Raw genomic sequence first — 18,284 nt, 5'->3', positions numbered from 1 at the left:
GTGCAATAATTCATGTGATTTTCTTTACTTTTTGCGATCTCTACAATTTGACACCACTGTCTTCCCTTTACATTACAGATTAGAATAGGCAATCTGAAGTTGTGGAAAGTAAATATGTACTTTAATCCAGTTCCATACTTAAGTACAATTTTAAGGTACTTGCACTGTACTTGAGTATATGAATTTGTTGCCACTTTACATTTCTACTCCATTACATTCATTGGGAAATATTGTACATATATAGTTAAAATGATCTTCACATTGACCAGCTGCAACAGCTAAATGCTGTTTACATGTTGATGCATCAGTAATAATAATCCAGTCATATAATGTTTCTGCTTGACTTTTACTTGTAATTTGAGTATTTTTACAAAGAGGTCCTTATACATTTACTTAAGTAGGTGATCGTCATACTTTGTCTTGCATCGTGTCTTGCCTGGAGGGGTCAACTACAGCTAGGGAGAAATTAGTTAATATTTTACGATGAAAAAGCTTTAACAGTTATAAATAAACACAAGACAATAAACTGTTAAAACAGCGGCACTTATTTTTTTTGTTTATGGCTCTTCATGCTCTCTTTGTCTGCCTCAGTGCTCCTTACCTCCAGATATTTATTAAACTACTTCATTGTGTGATTTTGAACAGCTGAGAAATGGGGCAGTATTTGTGATTAATTATCACAGCAGGCATGTCGGTTGGTTTATTCAGCAGCAAAGTCACCTGCAAAGGGCAGACTGGGATAGAAAAGGTCACAAATGAACTTTCACTCTTAACTCTTAACTTTTAAGCCAACATAGACAAGATGAGTGCTCAGAAAAATGGATATTTGAACATCTGTAGTACCATGACAACTGGGATACGATGGGAAGCTCCAGACTATCTAGTAAATTGACCTTCTGGTGAAATTACTATGAATGGACATTTTAGGAAAGAAGGCAACGGTAGCAATAGGTAAGTGACCTTTCAATAACACGCATCAGTCAAAGCCAACACATCAACTCTTTTATCAATGGAGCAAGAGTTTCTAAAAATGACCAGCACACTCAGAAGAAACATCCTGCTCAGACCATAATGTCTTGTTGATGACATCTAAACTGTACAAACCTTCCAAGAATAAATGAGAGGCTTCAAAAATATCATGTTAAATGCAGGCAGAGGATATTTTTTAGTCAGCACCTAGCTGTCATCACTGGTACTACATCGCAACATTCTGGCAGGTTGTAGTAGAACGTTGTAGCCCGCAGCGTTGCAGGTAGTTGCATGTTTCAACTGAAACTGGTTTTTCCACTTCAGCGTTGGCTCCAGATTTCAGGTTTTTTGCTCGGCCACTTTGCCCCACCCAAAATCTGTGTGAAAGCTTCTGTTGTTCTGGTGGACACTAAAAGACTTTACTTACCGGCGGTCGCACGCACGTATCAGAGGAGTGGGCTTCTGTAAATTTTGTCAAAGCGTTTTGTGTCATCTGGCAGGAGCAGTTTTATAAAGTCTATGGGCAGGAGGTAGGCTACATTAGACCCGAGGAGGCAGCAGAGAAGCGTTCAAGAGAGAAATTAGTTTCAAACTATGGAACAAAAGCTGCAGAATAGTTTATTTTTGAAGAAAAACTAAATTAGATCATCATATTTGAACAAGGTAAGTAACACCTCTGATTGTTATATTCTTCATGACATGCATTCGAAGGCATCCTAAAATATATGTAACTGACCTTCGTATTAGTTTAATAATTATTGAGACCTTGTTTGAGAGAAAGTTGACTTTTAATGATTCCTCATGTGTTGCTATAATTTAACATTTTAACACTAGTTTTGTTTTGTGTAGCCTAATTATTCGATTTATTACTTGTATTTATTATTTGTTTCTCGTTCTAGAAATGTCTATTTCTAGTCTAGTTTCATTTAGTTTATGCCCAGTTAATCTATACGTTTATGGGATGTTAAACCAATGGTGTGACCTTTAAAACCTTAAATCTATTATTGTTTAGAACAAGCCATTTGGCTCCAGGAAGAGTATCCAGCCTGTCTTGCTCTGGATAATGTCATCAGCAGTGACAGTGAGCAGGAAGTCCCACATCTCTGAGGCTACAATAGAGTCACTCACATTTAGAAACTTTCACAATTGGACTTCCACTTCCTAACCCAGTAAGTGGATAATATGTGAGCTTTGGGTCTACTATTTAAATTATTTCAAGATCCACTTTTATCACTCTGACACAGTGGGTACTCTCTGCCTACAGGCACCTCCGCCTAACAACTTAATCCTTTGCTCTTAGTCTGTTCTAATAGTTATAGGCCTATATCAAGGGCAGCCTTTTTTTGTTCCTCTGCTTTCTTCAAATGCCCATTGAAGTGTAAAGGCATGATAATCCCCCTGTGTGTCAGACAGGGTTGTGAGTCATGCCTTCCCCTTAGTGGGACCCCAACTCCCATGTTTGTGTTGCTCCTTTGCAGCACAGTCTGGCTAAAATAGGTTGTCAATGGCTTGAACAAACTCAAGAAAGTGTACGATTTGAAAGGAAGCTGCAGGGGGAACGTGAGGATGTCATGTACAAATTCCCATGTGATAGCATACTGTTGCAGTGAAGTGTTTGTATGTGCACAGAAGCACCAGTTGTTATTTGTAGGTAGGTGGTGTGATTCTGCCTGTAAAAGGAAATATCCTTCTGACCAATGAGAGGCCGTTGTCACAGCCATGCTATTGGTGTTGGCATCAGTACCTTCCTACTTTTTCCATATATTCCAACCCCAACTGACAGAGCTCTTTTTATATCACTCAGGACCTACAGATTTGTTTTTGTCTGTACTTTGGTGTCAATCGATGGTGACTGTATTTGTTTCTACAGGACGCCCATATGCTTCAGCATCATTTCCAGTTTCCCTTGAAGAGGAATTTGGCACATCATTGTGATAAAAGGGATGAATGAGGTACAGAGGGGTTAAATGCCAAATGTGTACTTTAAAATCCATTTTAAACTTCAAGTTGGCACTTCCAAGGTTCCTTTGCTAATTATAGTCTTAATACAATTATTTAAATTGTTTTTAGATTTTGTCCACTTTGCACTTGTTGTAGTGGATAGCATACACACATTTGTGTTGCTATTTCCTGCAGTAGTTCCTGTCAGCTGCATCTCACATCTCTTATTTGCACATCATTCTTCCTTCTTCCTCATGTGGCCTTAAATTATATCAGGTCCACCATCATTTAAGAGACTATTTTAATGCTGCTCAATAAGCAGAAAAACATACACGAGGAAATAAAAGATACAAATAATATAATAAGTCCTACCATGGGCTTTGCAAATGTTTCACAAAGAAGGAAATACATTCAACACATTTTTTAGACCACAATGATTTTTTAGGTGAGTAACACTGAATTTATACATAACTTGTGTTTATACATGTATACATAACAAGAAAACTCCACAGGGCACATTTTAAGACTTCTGTTTCCAGTTGTACAATACTTTCCTGACAATCTAAAGGCCAAGCAACTCACCCAGAACATTTTGTGTATTCCAGGGTCGTTCTGCTCTCCTCAGAAGGTGCCACCTTGCCTTGTCCAAGGCCGACACCCTCGGCTCTGTTCCTGCCAGAGCTGCTCTCTCTGTGGACACAGACGATGACGGGGCCGCTCAGCCTGGGAGCGATGCAGCGTTCGCCCCGTCTGAGCTCTCACACCTGTTTGAGAACGAGGATGGCTTGCCGTCAACTCAGGACACGAGTCAGGATTCAGGCCCGGAGCTGGTTCAACCCGGCCAGCCCGCGGACGGCAGACACAACCTGCGGATGAAGTTCCAGGGTGCTTTCATGAAGGGCATTTCCACCCCGATGGACCTATTTGAATCCACCATATATGAGTCAAATGTGGTTCCAGGCCCCAAGAAAGCACCCATGGACTCACTCTTTGACTATGGTACCTACAGGAACACCAGCAACCAGAAGCGACGCAGGAAGAAGCTCCCAAGAGGGTGAGAAGGGGTTTCACTGTCTCTAAAATACAATTCACATGTGTTTCTAGGATTTAATAATTGTGTGTTCCTTTAGACTTTTTAGTTTAAGGTTTTCTGACTTAACAGTAGTGAACCTAGACTGGATTTTTTCCAGGGACAAAAGGACTGGTTTGGAAAAACGTGGTCATAAAAATTAAAATCTACTACAACTGCCACTCTGTAGACAGAGTTGTGAAGTATGTACTGTACACAAACACACACACACACACACACACACACACACACACACACACACACACACACACACACACACACACACACACACACTGAACTAAGCTTCATTCAGCCCATTCACTGACCTAACAGAGAGCAAGTTGTTGGTCCCCCTGCAGCCGTTGAGGTAATATTCAGGCTGCTGGACCTGTCCCATACACACAGAGATCTATTTACTGGAGAACTTGAGGGTGTGGATGATTGCTTAAAAGATGGTTTGTGCATTAAACACCCATTCAATTTTGTATTTTATGTCAATGAAATATAACTCAACACCAGTAAATGTGTGACATGATGTCATGTTTTTGTGTCTCCTTAGTAAAACTGAGACGGAGTCCTGTGATGATGGTCAGAGCTCAGACCCACCAAAAGTAATGAAAATATTCAACCGCTCTCTCCTCTTCGAAGGCGTGTCACATGCAGACCCAAAGGCCCTCGAGGGCCTGTTGGAGTACCTGCAAAGTCACGATAAGAGGTTAACTGATGAGGAGTTCAAAGGTGAGACTAAAAGGTGTAGGTTGTCAGTCACATCAGATATCTGTGTACTGATTTTTTGCCTGTCTAACCCAACCACTGAAACTACAACTACACTAGATTGTAAGGGAACAAAATGGCTTTGGGTTCGGATAGAAGTCATTTTTGTGATGCAGACACAGCTACCTTTTTCACTCTTTCACACAGTTTCTGTCAAAATTCTCTCTCTTTAACGTAGACTCTGCCTTAGCTCTAAAGCAGAAACTCAGTTTTATCTAGTGACAGTTCTACCTTTGGCCTTTTGTACAACCCCTGCTCCTCCCTCTGCTGTTTTTGACTCAAAGGATGTGAGAGGGAAAAGGTTGAGTTGCTAGAGGCAGGCCCAAGGAAAGCTTCCTGTGTGTCTAAGAAGTTTTTTCAGGCTGATAACAAGGAGCGGAGAGAAATCACAGCTAACTGTCATCTCCTTTAAACACTTAAACAGGGCTTTACAGTGTTTTTTCAAAAACTGAGAGACTAAAAAATGGTGAAGAGCTTTCTTGACCCCTGTCTTTTTACAGTTTGATCTCATGAACCCTACTTAATTATCTGCATGCGACAATTCCAAAAATTCAGTTTTTCTTTCGTAATGTACTCATTTAGAGGAACACACCAGGACGTCACATTTAATATGACAGTAGATTCCCAACCAGGGTAGAAGAACCTTCTACCCGAGGGGGTACGTGGAAAGATTGTGGAGTAGAACAACTAATTCAAAAAAACTGAAATTACAATTTGATTTAAAAGAAGAAAAAAAAAAAAAACATGTTACAATTAAGAGTGTGTAAAAGAGAATTAACGTTAGCAAACAAGTGGAGAAGTCTAAGCAGCTAGCTAAAAGTAATGTATCAATTGTAAAATACTTAGCTAAAAGCACTGAATAAATAGTTGAGATAGATACAATTGATATATAATAAACAGTTCAAATTAGCTAAGTTATAGTCATAAGTTAGCTAAAAGTAATGGATAAATGGTTGTAATGTCTAGCTTCTGCCATTAGTAGTACGAATGCAAAAAAAAGATCCGCTTTTACATAGTTGATAGTGACATCCTGTTTAAAAGTAATTAAAATGAACACATTTGGAGCATGATGGAGGTGTACTTATACTAAAAACATTCTTTGTTTTAATTTCATTTTTCCACCAGAGCTGTCCACGGGTAAGACATGTCTGCCCAAAGCCCTGTTGAACCTTTACGGTAGGCAGAACGTCACCATCCCACTGCTGGTGGACATAGCAGAGAAGACCGGAAACCTCAGAGAGTTCATCAATACGCCCTTCAGGGACGTCTACTACAGAGGTATGGACAATGGACATAACCAAACAATGATACCATGCATTTACATAAAAGTCATTTGCAATTTAAAGGAGTTGTTGAAGAAATAAGTCATTTGAATTCTGCAGTTTTATACGGCGATCCCCTCATTGAAGTTGAAGCTGTTTGGTTTAGAGTTACTGTAGCTTGCCTGGCTGGTGGTTGACAACCCATTATGGGTAAAAGTACTGTATTTGTATTATATATGTGTACAGCAACTATTTACAGCTCTGTAAATGAGAAGATCCAGGCCTCATTTGTTTCAGCTTTTGTCCCTTACATTGTTGACGAAACCATCAGCCTTCACCACAAAATTTGGTGTTGCTCTTTATCGTTTCTCCATGACTGCCTGATTTGCCTGTTTCTCTGTACTCTGTAATTTTCACAAGAATGGTACTCAGTTTAAGGCATTCATGTAGGAAACACCTTTTTATGTGACAACATAAAAACTTTGAAGGGCTCGGTTTCTTTGGGTTTTGACCCCATAGAAACAACCTGCACATAAAAGAAGCCCTAACCCCTTGTGGCTTTTAGTCTGTTCTTTTATGACCTCAACCCTCTAGCTAATAATTGGAGAAATTGGGTTTCTCAAATGGCAGGAGTTGACACTCTTTCTCTTGTGTAACTGTGCCTATTTTTGCTTAAAGAATGCCTGTCAACATCTCATTTAATAATTATCTCTGTGAAAACACATTCTTTCAGCTGATATCTATGTGATTGAACACAACACACAAAACACACACCTTGGAATACTAATAATAGTTCAGTTGTTTCTGTTTTATTGTGTTTTTTTTTGCATTGCCAGGCCAGACAGCTCTCCACATTGCTATTGAGCGACGCTGTAAGCATTATGTGGAGCTGCTGGTGGAGAAGGGAGCTGATGTTCACGCCCAGGCGAGGGGACGCTTCTTCCAGCCCAGAGACGAGGGGGGCTACTTCTACTTTGGTAAGGACCTTTTTCTTGTGTCATTGTTCTTCTATATTTCAATTTTCAGCAGACCTTTAACTCTCTCCTTAGGTGATAAAGCACTGTATACCGACGGTCACAGGAAGAGTTCTGGAAAACTGTTACTGTATTTTCTGCCTCTTACGGTGGTAATGATGTGGTGTGTTTGTGGTTTCTATGACTTCACTGGTCACTCAGTCAGTTTCCACACTGGCTCTGAGTTTTTGCTTTACTCACAAGAAGTTATTCTGTTTTTTACTGCACAGAGTTGACGTCAAAGTTTTTCGATGTGTTCTACAGCAGCTGCCAAGATAAAATAGTTGGTACATGGTAAAGAAACCTCTGTTGCCATGGAGAAATGAAGTGACATATAAGACCCCACCCTTTCTCTTAATGTGGCAGGTTTTGGAAGCAAACGCAGTCAGGATACTGCTGTGGTCCAGACGTGAAGTCCACCTCATAGCCCAATGTTTTCTAAAGTATCGTTCGAGAAACCATCATTAGTGGTGCTCCAAAAACACATGAAAAGACAAGCATTGTGTCATATGTTCGAGAGGTTGTCCAGTCAAAGGTGTCAGTGTTCTGCAGTGAAGAAAAGTAAACATCCTCGGCTAACCCTCCTCTGGGCAGGACTTCACTGACTTGTAAGAGAGGGAAAATAAATCAGAGCCTGTAAACTAAACTCAACACTGCCCTCTGTGGTGTCCGTTTAGGCACAACCTACATCACATGTGGGATTTGTTATTTATAACAGTGTGTCCTTTTAGCCTCCTGAAGGTAATTATAGCAGATATAATTGATTTTAATGTAACTCTCCAAAAACACTGAAAGAAAGGTCGCTTGTTATGGACTCTGTTTTATTTCTTACCCAACCCAATTTCTAAGATTTTTTTGTTGTTTTTTGTTCATGCAATATATTTCTCCCTCATCACAGAGGAGATGATTTCTATTTGCACTTAGCACGGTTGTCATTCTCCAAATCCCAGCGTGTCCGGGCACAGTGTGAGTAATTTGCCGCGGAGCTTTGTAGTGAGGTGAACAGGAACCTGGCAGGGCTGATGGCTAATGGGATTTAGACTCACGCTAACACTCTGCATGCACCCGTGCAAATCCATGAAGAGGAGTGTTTCTATGTGAGGTGACAAAGTAATCTGTCACCCATGGCAACGGCTCATTTTCAGCAGCTGCTTTTGGCACTCTGGCCCCATTGCGCCCTTCCCTCAAACAACTGCTAATTGTGCTGTTTTCATATCGGGGATTTAAGTCAAATCTTTGATCCATGTTTAGTATGCTTTGCAAAAACATACAGACGTCAGCTACGGTTCTTAATTAACCCTCCTGTTGATTTGCTTATTTTTAATCTGAAATACAGTTCCTTTAATCTCCTGTGAATTCAATATGTAATAATGAGTGCTCTCTCTCTCTCTCTCTCTCTCTCTCTCTCTGTGTTTGCCTAGGTGAGTTGCCTCTCTCACTGGCTGCATGCACTAACCAGCCTGACATAGTGCACTACCTGACTGAGAATCCACACAAGAAGGCCGACCTGCGGCGCCAGGATTCACGTGGAAACACGGTGCTGCACGCCCTAGTGCACATTGCGGACAACACCAAGGACAACACACGTTTCCTCACAAAGATGTACGACCTGCTGCTAATCAAGAGTGCCAAGCTTTACCCAGACTGCAGCCTGGAGACGGTGTTTAACAACGATGGCATGTCACCCCTCATGATGGCCGCCAAGCTGGGCAAGATCGGGGTAGCGATAATGATATATTGTTGTGTCAAGCAGCATCAGTATAATAAAAGAAAATTTTCATTATCCCATTTCCACAGGCCATAATATTTTTAAGTTAAAGGTCAGTAGGTCAGCTTTTCGTTATTCCTCCAGGTTTTTCAGCACATTATCCGGCGTGAGATCAAAGATGAGGAAGTTCGTCATCTGTCACGTAAGTTTAAGGACTGGGCGTATGGGCCAGTGTACTCGTCCCTCTATGACCTGTCTTCACTGGATACATGTGGAGAGGAACCGTCTGTGCTGGAAATCCTGGTCTACAACAGCCGCAATGAGGTGAATAACAATAATTTGCTCACGTTTATGTTTTTATTCCAACTATTTTTTTAAATACAGCTGAAATTAAATATTGTTTCTCTCAGGATCAGAGTATTAAGAGCAACAAGACACCAGGCATAACATAAAACATGTACAGTATAGGTGCATCAAAAACCAGATTGCGATAAAAGTTTCTGTGTGTGTACATTCTGTCTGTTCTTTATTTTATTACATGTCATGTGTGATGTTTCTGGTCCCGTTGTCAGAACCGCCATGAGATGCTGGCAGTGGAGCCTATCAATGAGCTGTTGAGGGCCAAATGGCAGAAGTTTGCTGCTGTCACCTTTTACATCAGTGTGGTTTCCTACCTCATCACCATGATCATCTTCACCCTAGTGGCCTATTACCGCCCAACGCAGGAAACGGTAGGTGTGAAACTACTGGAAATGTGGACGTTTTCACAGCGTAGACAGATCTCATAGGGACAGATCAATGCTTTATGATGTGAAATTGTTGAATGTGCCCATGATGCACTGTATTTTCAGGACAACATACAAACATATTTTGTACCATAGCAGCTATTTAACGTTTTGCTTATTTAGTATACATGTATATATATGTGTACAGTGTATGTTTTATGTGTAGGCCACATGCGTTGTACATCAGATAGCTTAATACTCTTTGTACATGAAATGTTAATGTATCATGTACCAGAGCAGTACATTTGTATTCTGAATTTGTATCAATTTTGTACCAAGTGATCACTTACTGCACTATATTAAAGGAATATTTAAAAGTTTTGGGAAATATATTTCTGCCTTCTTGCAAGTAGGTAGATGAGAAGATTGATACCACTTTCATATCTGTACGCTAAAAATGAAGCTACAGCCAGCAGCTGGTTAGCTTATCTTAGCATGAGGACCAGAAGTTGGAGGGAACCAGCTAGCCTGGCTCTGTTAAAAGTAAAAAAAAAAAAAAATCCACCTTCTAGCACTTCTAATGATTTTACGCAATATATCCTATATATATTAGTTTTTTCTATATGCAAATGTAAAAACGGAAAATTGTGGTTTTACAGAGGGGGTTACATGCTAATGCTAAGCTAAGCTAACCGGCAGCTGGCTCTAGCTTTATCTTAATGGACAGATCAGATGTTAGATTAATAACAATCTTCTCATCTAACTTTTGGTAAGACAGCAAATAAGTATAGTTCTCAAACTGTTGAAATAATCCTTTAACTCTCTGTTTAGTCGTATCAACTGATATGGTGTATTTTGTATATATATTTTTTTGCTAAAATGTTCAGATTGAGTTAATCGGTAAGTCTCGTCTTCCTTCCCTCCAGCCTCCGTACCCTTACACCACATCCTTTGACCACCTGCGTATGGCGGGAGAAATCGTCACCTTAGCATCAGGAATCTTCTTCTTCCTCACCAATGTGAGTCAATATGCGCTGATGCCTCTTTATAGTTTGATCACTGGTTGCTCACTGCTGTCTCCCGGTCTCTTGCCTGTAATGACAGTGTTGTTGTCATTATGGAAATGTCTATCCTGCTCTTTGCAGATTAAGGACCTCTTCTTGAAGAAGTGCCCCGGGGTTAAGTCTTTATTTATTGATGGATCCTTTCAACTGCTGTAGTAAGTCTCCATCCTCCGCCCTTGCTTGCCCTCTTCCTCACCTCTGCTGTAGCTCTTGCTGACTTTTACTCTAGGCAAATTTTGCATCCTCTAAAGTGAGTCATCTAATTAATTTCTCAACCTCCTCCCCCAACATGTTTTATAGTTTACATCTTTAATTAAACCCATGGTCAACACAAAGAGCAGAGAATGTCAAGCACCTCTCTGAACTGTGTTAATTTAAACCATTAGCAACAATGTCTACATTCTGTTAAAAATACAATCACGCCTTCCTGCAATCACGTCTTTCTGCGTTCATATATTACTTCAGTATCACAGACTTTAGCATTCAAACAACTTCCTTGACACACTTCTCTCTGTCCTCTCTAGCTTCATCTACTCTGTGCTGATTATAGTCACAGCTGCTCTCTACCTGTCTGGCATTAAGACCTATGTGGCTGTGATGGTGTTTGCACTTGTCCTGGGCTGGATGAACACTCTTTACTTCACCAGAGGCCTGAAGCTCACTGGCACCTATAGTATCATGATACAGAAGGTTAGAAAATAGAGAACATGGACCAATGAAAATGAATGAACCCTAAATATCACCATCCATGTGTCTTAACACTTATTTTATTTTTGGTTCACAGATTCTTTTCAAAGACCTTTTCAGATTTCTGCTGGTGTACGTGCTCTTCATGATTGGATATGCATCAGGTAGGCTTTGGTCACCTAACCTTACAGGTGTATGTCAGCATTACTAATAGGGATAGTTTGACATTTTGGGAAATAGGAGAAAACAATAACACTGTCATATCTGTCCATTAATGTACATACATAAAGCTACAGCCTGGAGACGGTTAGCTTAGCTTAGCACGAAGCAAACAGGTTTTTTTCCCCAATTCCCAGTCTTTATGATAACTTAACAGTACCTGGGTCCTAGCTTGGCTATGTCAAAAGGTAAAGAAATTGCCTACCAGTACCTCTGAAGTTCACTACTTAACCTGTTAAGTATCTGTTCTGATCTGTTCTGTACATAAAACGTAGTGTAAAAATGTTCAAGGCTGGCTGTAGCTTCATATTAAATGGACAGACATAAGAGCACTATCGATGACCTTATCTAACTTTTGGCAAGAAAGCGAATAGGCAGCTTTCCCAAAATGTTAAACTGTTGCTTTAAGCGCTCACAGACACACAACCCTCCTCTGTTCTTTCTACCCCACAGCCCTGGTGTCCCTGCTGACAGTGTGTCCTCCACCGGGCACAGAGTGTGAAGGGGGCTGCCCCACCTACCCTAACTGCAGGGACCAAGACACCTTCAGTGTTTTCCTACTGGACCTCTTTAAGCTGACCATTGGGATGGGAGACCTGGACATGATCCACAGTGCACAGTATCCTGCAGTCTTCCTCATCCTGTTGGTTACCTACATCATCCTCACCTTTGTCCTGCTGCTGAACATGTTGATCGCTTTGATGGGGGAGACGGTGGGACAGGTGTCGAAAGAGAGCAAGAAGATCTGGAAGCTTCAGGTGAGCTGGAAGTAACTTAAGTTTGTGGGTGTCAGTGTCAATGAAAATTGATCTCTTGCTTTAAAGGGTCAGTTTTCCCAAATTATGAAAACATATATTGTCTTATATGTGTATGTTAGCATCATCCTTGTGAGCAGGTTAGCAAGATGATGTTAGCGTTTAGCTCAAAGAGAGCCAAAGTACAGCCTCACAGAGCCACTAGCGTGGCTGCAGGAAAATGTAATTATTCATAACTGTAAGCACCACAAACAAAATAAGTATTTTATAGTTTCACCTCTTATGTGTTGGAGTGGATGCAGAAATCTCGAATGAATATCTCCAAACCTGCCAAATAAAACCCATACAGTATCTGCATTGCTAATTACCACAAGATGTGAGTAAGAAAATAGGTTTTTGTTATTTGAGTGGCTTAGATACTCTGAACATAATTTACTCATACTCACAGTGGGCAACGACCATCTTGGACATCGAGCGCTCTTTCCCAGTCTGCCTTCGGAAGTCTTTTCGAGTCGGGGAGATGGTGACTGTGGGGAAGAGCTGGGATGGCACACCTGACCGACGCTGGTGCTTCAGGTATTGTGCATGGCTTATAATCACAGTCACTCTACAGCGCCAATGCCACTTCAAAGAAAACTGTCTAACCCAATGGCGTCTTATTATATCAGGGTGGATGAGGTGAACTGGTGCCACTGGAATCAGAACCTAGCGATAATCAACGAGGATCCAGGCAAGAATGAGACATGCCAAGCGAACGGGTTGCAGCAGAGTGTCAGAGCCTTGCGGAGAGGTGAGGTTCTCACTGTGCTCTCATGAATAAATGCATCGACAAATAACTATAGATTCATGTGGAGCGCAGACTTAGTTATTCATACAGATCAAAGCAAATCCTTTTTTTTATTTTTATTTTTTTTTATCATCCCTCCAGACCGCTGGTCCACAGTGGTTCCGCGGGTGGTGGAGTTGAATAAGAGTCCGCGGCCTCGTGATCTGGTGATAGAGATGGAGCCGCTGGCGCCTAGGCACTGACGCCTGCAGAAGACTAGTGCTGTCCTTCTTATAAAGAGACAGCAGAGAGCCATCATTGCCAGTGAGATCACTCTGCAGGTGACTAATTTGCACAGATTTGATGTGCCTTTTGTTCAGAGAAAGTATAGTAAATATTACAGTAAGGTTGCGTCTTAAATTCCATACTGACATGCTAGGCTGAAACAGTATGTGAGATTTTTTAGTACGTCCGAAATCTTAGTATGAAACCAATAGTATGTGAATTGCATACCATTTCCAGTGAAATATTACAGTATGCAAACACTGGACACTACGCCGGTATCTGATAATGCAATGCGGCAGAAACAACAACGTTCGAAACAGACGGACAGCAACCAAGGCAGCTCTGTAAAGTCAAAAACTCTTTAATTTACTATAAAAATCTACATATTAAAATCTGTCATTTTGTCATCTGCAACATTGGTCTAGTTGCTTACCTTTTTCAGCAATTTAAGCATTATCTGGCAATGCCGCTAGAGCTGAGGTTGGCCAGGGTTACTATGGTTACACGTCTCCAACCGGCAAGGAGGCTCACAGGAAGTGACGTTGAAACTTACAGCTTAGTGCGTCCGAAAAGATACACACTACTGTTTATTTACACAAACGTATGATGAACAATAGTATACATATTATGTAGTATGTAGTGCATAGTATGCGATTTTGGACGCAACCTAAGTCAGTGTACTATAATAGGACAGAGCACACAGACACTGGATGTAAAATGTCTTAAAGAATTACTGATCTAAAAAACATAGAATAGAGTTAAAAACACCAAAGCTGAGATAAAAAGAAGAAAAAGTATTATAAAAAAACGTTTTTTACAGCATTTCGAGGCTGATCACTCAGGGATTCAAGAGAGTCAAAATATTTTAGCATTTCCAGTCTCATTATAATGTTACAGAAAACAGAATCATGGGGTTTTCTAATAGCTAGCAGAAGCATAATTACTGTATTATTGCATTAGCAGTGTAAACAAAAGCTTTGGTAGAAATGCCATTTACAGATATAATCACAATGGGAGATATTTTTTCATCATTGCAATAAATATTCATAGACCTATAGTTCTGCTTGTATTTGTTTGCTTTATACTTAAGAGGTCCCTATATGTATCATTAAGATGATATCCTATATGGTAATTTGAATGTGTATTGTTCAGGCTATGGCAGTTTAATGTATATAAACAGGATATATGTATTGTATAAAGTGTATTTTCTCTCCATTTTCTATACCGTATTAAATAAGTAGACTCAAAGTCTCAGGCTTAGTCCGCCAACTCAGGCAGCGCAGCTTTCATTTTAACTGAAACAATGCACTATGCCAATTTCTGATGTGTGCATTATTATATGAACACAAAGACATTGTTCTGAACATGATGGACATGGTGAGCAGGTTATAGTTGTCAAGTAAATATGCAAATGCAAGACAATAGCCTTCCGTGTTATGGTTTGTCTTTGAATTTCCAGTTATTGTTCCTTTGCAGCTGGGGTATTTGCATAATCAACTCTCAGTTCTTGCTATTATGTGCTTCCCCCTATTTACTACAGTGTTTTCATTGCAATTGGCGCCTTGCCCTATAGAGCATATTGTTTATGCACAACTACTGTATGTATACATGTATTTCTGTTATTGTACTACATGACAAGGTTTTATTAAGAGCAGATAGACCATATCATCACTAATTCATTACTGTTGGGGGTCACAGGTCATTGTTCACTATGTTTACATTGCTTTTATAAAAAGACATGTCTATGCATTTCATGTTGTTTTTACATTGCTGCACAGAACATTAAACACTGAATTAATTTTATGAACCATACAATATTGATTGATTAAGTTATTTTATCCTATTTGCTACCAATCAGCATCAACCAGAAATTATTTAATTTGAATTTGTAAGGGAAGCTTAAATGATAAAACACAGTTTGGAAAGTGCTGAAAACAATACCCATAAAAAGAAAGAAAGAATAGTTTAATATGGAAAATGTAAGATTTTTGTGGGTTTTTAAAATCTGGTTTTCTGTTTCCATTTTGTGTTTTAACAAGAAAGATATAGTATTGTTGGACAAACCTTTAAATATCTACATGTATGTTCATCTCAGTATTATCACAACATTGTTCTATAATTCATTGCATGAAAACCCTACATTTTATATTACCATATGGAAAATCAAGAATTACATTTTTGGTGGCCAACCAACTATATTATCTTTCCCAGAAGGTTTTGATGACATTACATGTGTGAAAAATGTGTCCTTGATTTCGAGGAGCAGTTCCTTCTCCGGCCTGCTGATGGCTGCAGAGGTCTAAATTCCTCTGCTGTGTTACACGAAGAGATCCCAGTTGAGGCAGCCAAGTGTCAGCTGTGTCAAACTGTAGGGCTCAAATTTATATTTTGTAATTATAGCTGTAAATATTAAATTGTCAGTGCTAACTGTTATTAGCAACATAACCTTCAATAGGTTATAGTTTGTAGAATGCATTTCACTTATGACATTTTTTTTCTCCTATGGATCTCAGGTCTCATTGACCTCGCTGTAACACCCGGCCAGTAATTACAGGCTTTTGCCTTCGTAATGAAACCACAAGCTGGCAACAATATATGAGCTGCCTCACTGCTTTTCACCTTTCATCATTACACCTCACCTTTCCTTTTCCTCTTTAAAATGCTACAGTGGTGATTCTCACTTATGATAACTAGGGCCTCACCCCTCACCTCCCATCCTCCTCCCCTCCCTCTGAGGCCAGCAGCGATGAAGGACACAGGGAATCTCTCACCACCTCAGAGGGCTAATCCTCTTTGCCCCAACTTTAACTGGGCCACTAATCCTTCAGGTTTATCTAAGCAGTGAGCACCTAGCGCTGCTGACAACTTGGCCTGCCCTCCTCCCCGCAGCCTGTTAAGTAGGGCAGGGCTCGGTCCTGCAAGTGTCACTGTCAGCAACTCTGGAACCACACACTTGCACAGGAAGTGTGAGCTGTTAACAAAATGGCTCACTTGCTTGCAGCATGTGTGTGCTTGCTGCCACAAATGTGTCTCAACAAACCAAAGTGACAGCCAGGCAGGATCATGTTGTAACGGCACTCATTTAGCAACCGCACATAAGGGAAAGTTGACAGTCTCAGACTTAAGTAAACTAACTAGCTTAGATTTTGGCAGTACAAATTGTTCCACTATTGTCCAGCCAGTTAAGCTTTAAGGTGTTTAGGCTGATGAGTCTCAAGCGGACACCAGGCTGGACTTAGGCCAACTCACAATTTATTCACTAAGCAACAATCCAGGCTGTCTGATGGCTTTAAGTACATTTATTGTCAGCCTGAGGTCCAGCAGCCGGACCCAGAGAGGGAAACCTCCCTACATATTGGTTGCACTCTCACTAAACATTTCACCAACTAATATTGTAAAAGAGGTGGATGGATCATCACTGAATAATTCTCTAGGCAAACAGATAAAGTAAGGTTAATAGCTAAAAGCAGGCTTCTCAGAGATTTAAGTCAGTGCTAATTTTCTTCCTTGAAATAATTCCTTGAAATTCCCTCCATAATCCCCCAGTGAAATGTTTCACCAAGGTGTGGTATTTCTAAATGGAATGAGCAATCATTGGAAGCACTGGGAGATGAGAAGCCAGACATATTGGTTAGGTTGCTTGTGAGATGACCTTTCAGTTCATCTAAGATGAAACGAGGCTGCTGAACCCGAAATGATTCAGAGTGTCTAAACTGACAGGCGAGGGCACGGCCGTAGCAGAGCGTCATTCGGCTGCCTGGCCTCTATAGGCATCTCTCATGATTTATTGTGAAATTGCCAGGAACTCAATGTGGCGTGCAGGTGAATGAGTTTTGCTAATAAGAGAAGCATTTCTGCTCCACAGAGCTCTTTTTCTGTATGAGCGAGCGTGTATGAAATCAGTGTGCAGTCTCCCAGTACCACATGCTCTGGTGGAGGCAGCTAGCTCATCAGTCTACAGCTTATCTGATGTTTTAGGTGGGTGGAAAAGGTTGGGAGTGAGGAGAGAAAAGGAGGGTAAAAACTGTGAGATCCTGAAGGTACTTGTGTAACATTGAGATTGGGTTCATGTTGTGTTCCTTATCTTCTTGTATAGTGAGACCATGTTGTACTGGCAAAATCCTACTAAGAAAAATCATTTTTTAACAAAAAAGACAACATATTTTTGATGGCTTGACGTTAGAATATAGAACAGGGATCTTCAACAGGGAGTCCAAGAGTCAATGCAGGGGGGGGCCTCCAAATTATTTTTAATTTTTGAAAGTTTTTTCCAAAGTCTTATCATGAATCCAACATATTATTAGCAAATATAACCCACTGCTTACTGGCCTATAGGTAAGGTAGTCACTAAGGCCATCCACAGCTACAGTCAATCCTAAGGATTCACTGTGCCACATGTATGTTTAACATTAAAACATGATTTATAAAATCATGCATACAATTATTAGTAGCTTAATGTTCTATACAAAAAAAGGTATGTATGAAGGCTTTAGGTTCCCCTACACATTATTGTAGGCCCAGTTTATTATGCAACTTCAATTTATACAATATACGTATGTAGTAGAGGGTCCCTGAGCTGTCTCTATTTTAGTTAGGGGTACTTAGCTTAAAAAACGTTGAAGACTCTTGATATAGACTATTAATGCTAAAATTAAAATGTAATGCAAAACTAAAGCACTAATGTAGTTTGTTAATCATTTTGGTGTATTTTTGGATGAGGCGTATGGAGCAAAGGAGTGTGAGCTGCTGTAAGAGACCATTGACTGTGCTTTGTAACAAATTACATTAAAATAAATGTTTTTTTAAACAGCTGATATTCTCTTATTGTATGACTTAAATGTCCATGATTCAGAGGAGAACATCCAGTCTTTGCCACAAAGCAGTTTCTTTAAATCGTCATCCAGGAAAAATGTCAATCATTCCAACAGTATAAAAGGATACTGTGGGTTGTTTTCCAATGATACTTTGAGGCCATACTGATGCCGCAATATACTGCTGCAAAGGTGAAAAAGGTCAAGTGACCAACAGGATTGTAGAGGCCGGCATA

The 18,284-nt window shown here is 40.2% G+C and overlaps 1 protein-coding gene across 2 annotated transcripts; it reads left to right on the top strand.

The window, feature by feature from the left end:
* Positions 1-1,308: 1,308 nt before the first annotated feature.
* trpv4 (transient receptor potential cation channel, subfamily V, member 4) lies at positions 1,309-15,052 on the top strand. 2 transcript variants are annotated; one of them, XM_078250664.1, is made up of 18 exons: positions 1,309-1,632; positions 1,982-2,138; positions 2,840-2,921; positions 3,516-3,964; positions 4,539-4,717; positions 5,879-6,031; positions 6,852-6,992; positions 8,450-8,748; positions 8,881-9,060; positions 9,309-9,467; positions 10,388-10,480; positions 10,607-10,680; positions 11,050-11,215; positions 11,310-11,376; positions 11,885-12,189; positions 12,635-12,762; positions 12,855-12,976; positions 13,115-15,052. In XM_078250664.1, the coding sequence occupies exons 3-18, from the start codon at positions 2,913-2,915 to the stop codon at positions 13,213-13,215; spliced, it is 2,625 nt and encodes an 874-aa protein (XP_078106790.1). In that variant the 5' UTR covers positions 1,309-1,632; positions 1,982-2,138; positions 2,840-2,912; the 3' UTR covers positions 13,216-15,052. The 2 variants fall into 2 exon arrangements, with proteins under 2 accessions (XP_078106790.1, XP_078106789.1); XM_078250663.1 differs by lacking the exon at positions 1,982-2,138.
* Positions 15,053-18,284: the final 3,232 nt, after the last annotated feature.

The sequence above is a fragment of the Sander vitreus genome, chromosome 5, assembly GCF_031162955.1.
Source record: "Sander vitreus isolate 19-12246 chromosome 5, sanVit1, whole genome shotgun sequence".
NCBI lineage: Eukaryota > Metazoa > Chordata > Actinopteri > Perciformes > Percidae > Sander > Sander vitreus.
Note: the sequence above shows the minus strand (reverse complement) of the source record. Positions and strands in the feature narration are given on the sequence as shown.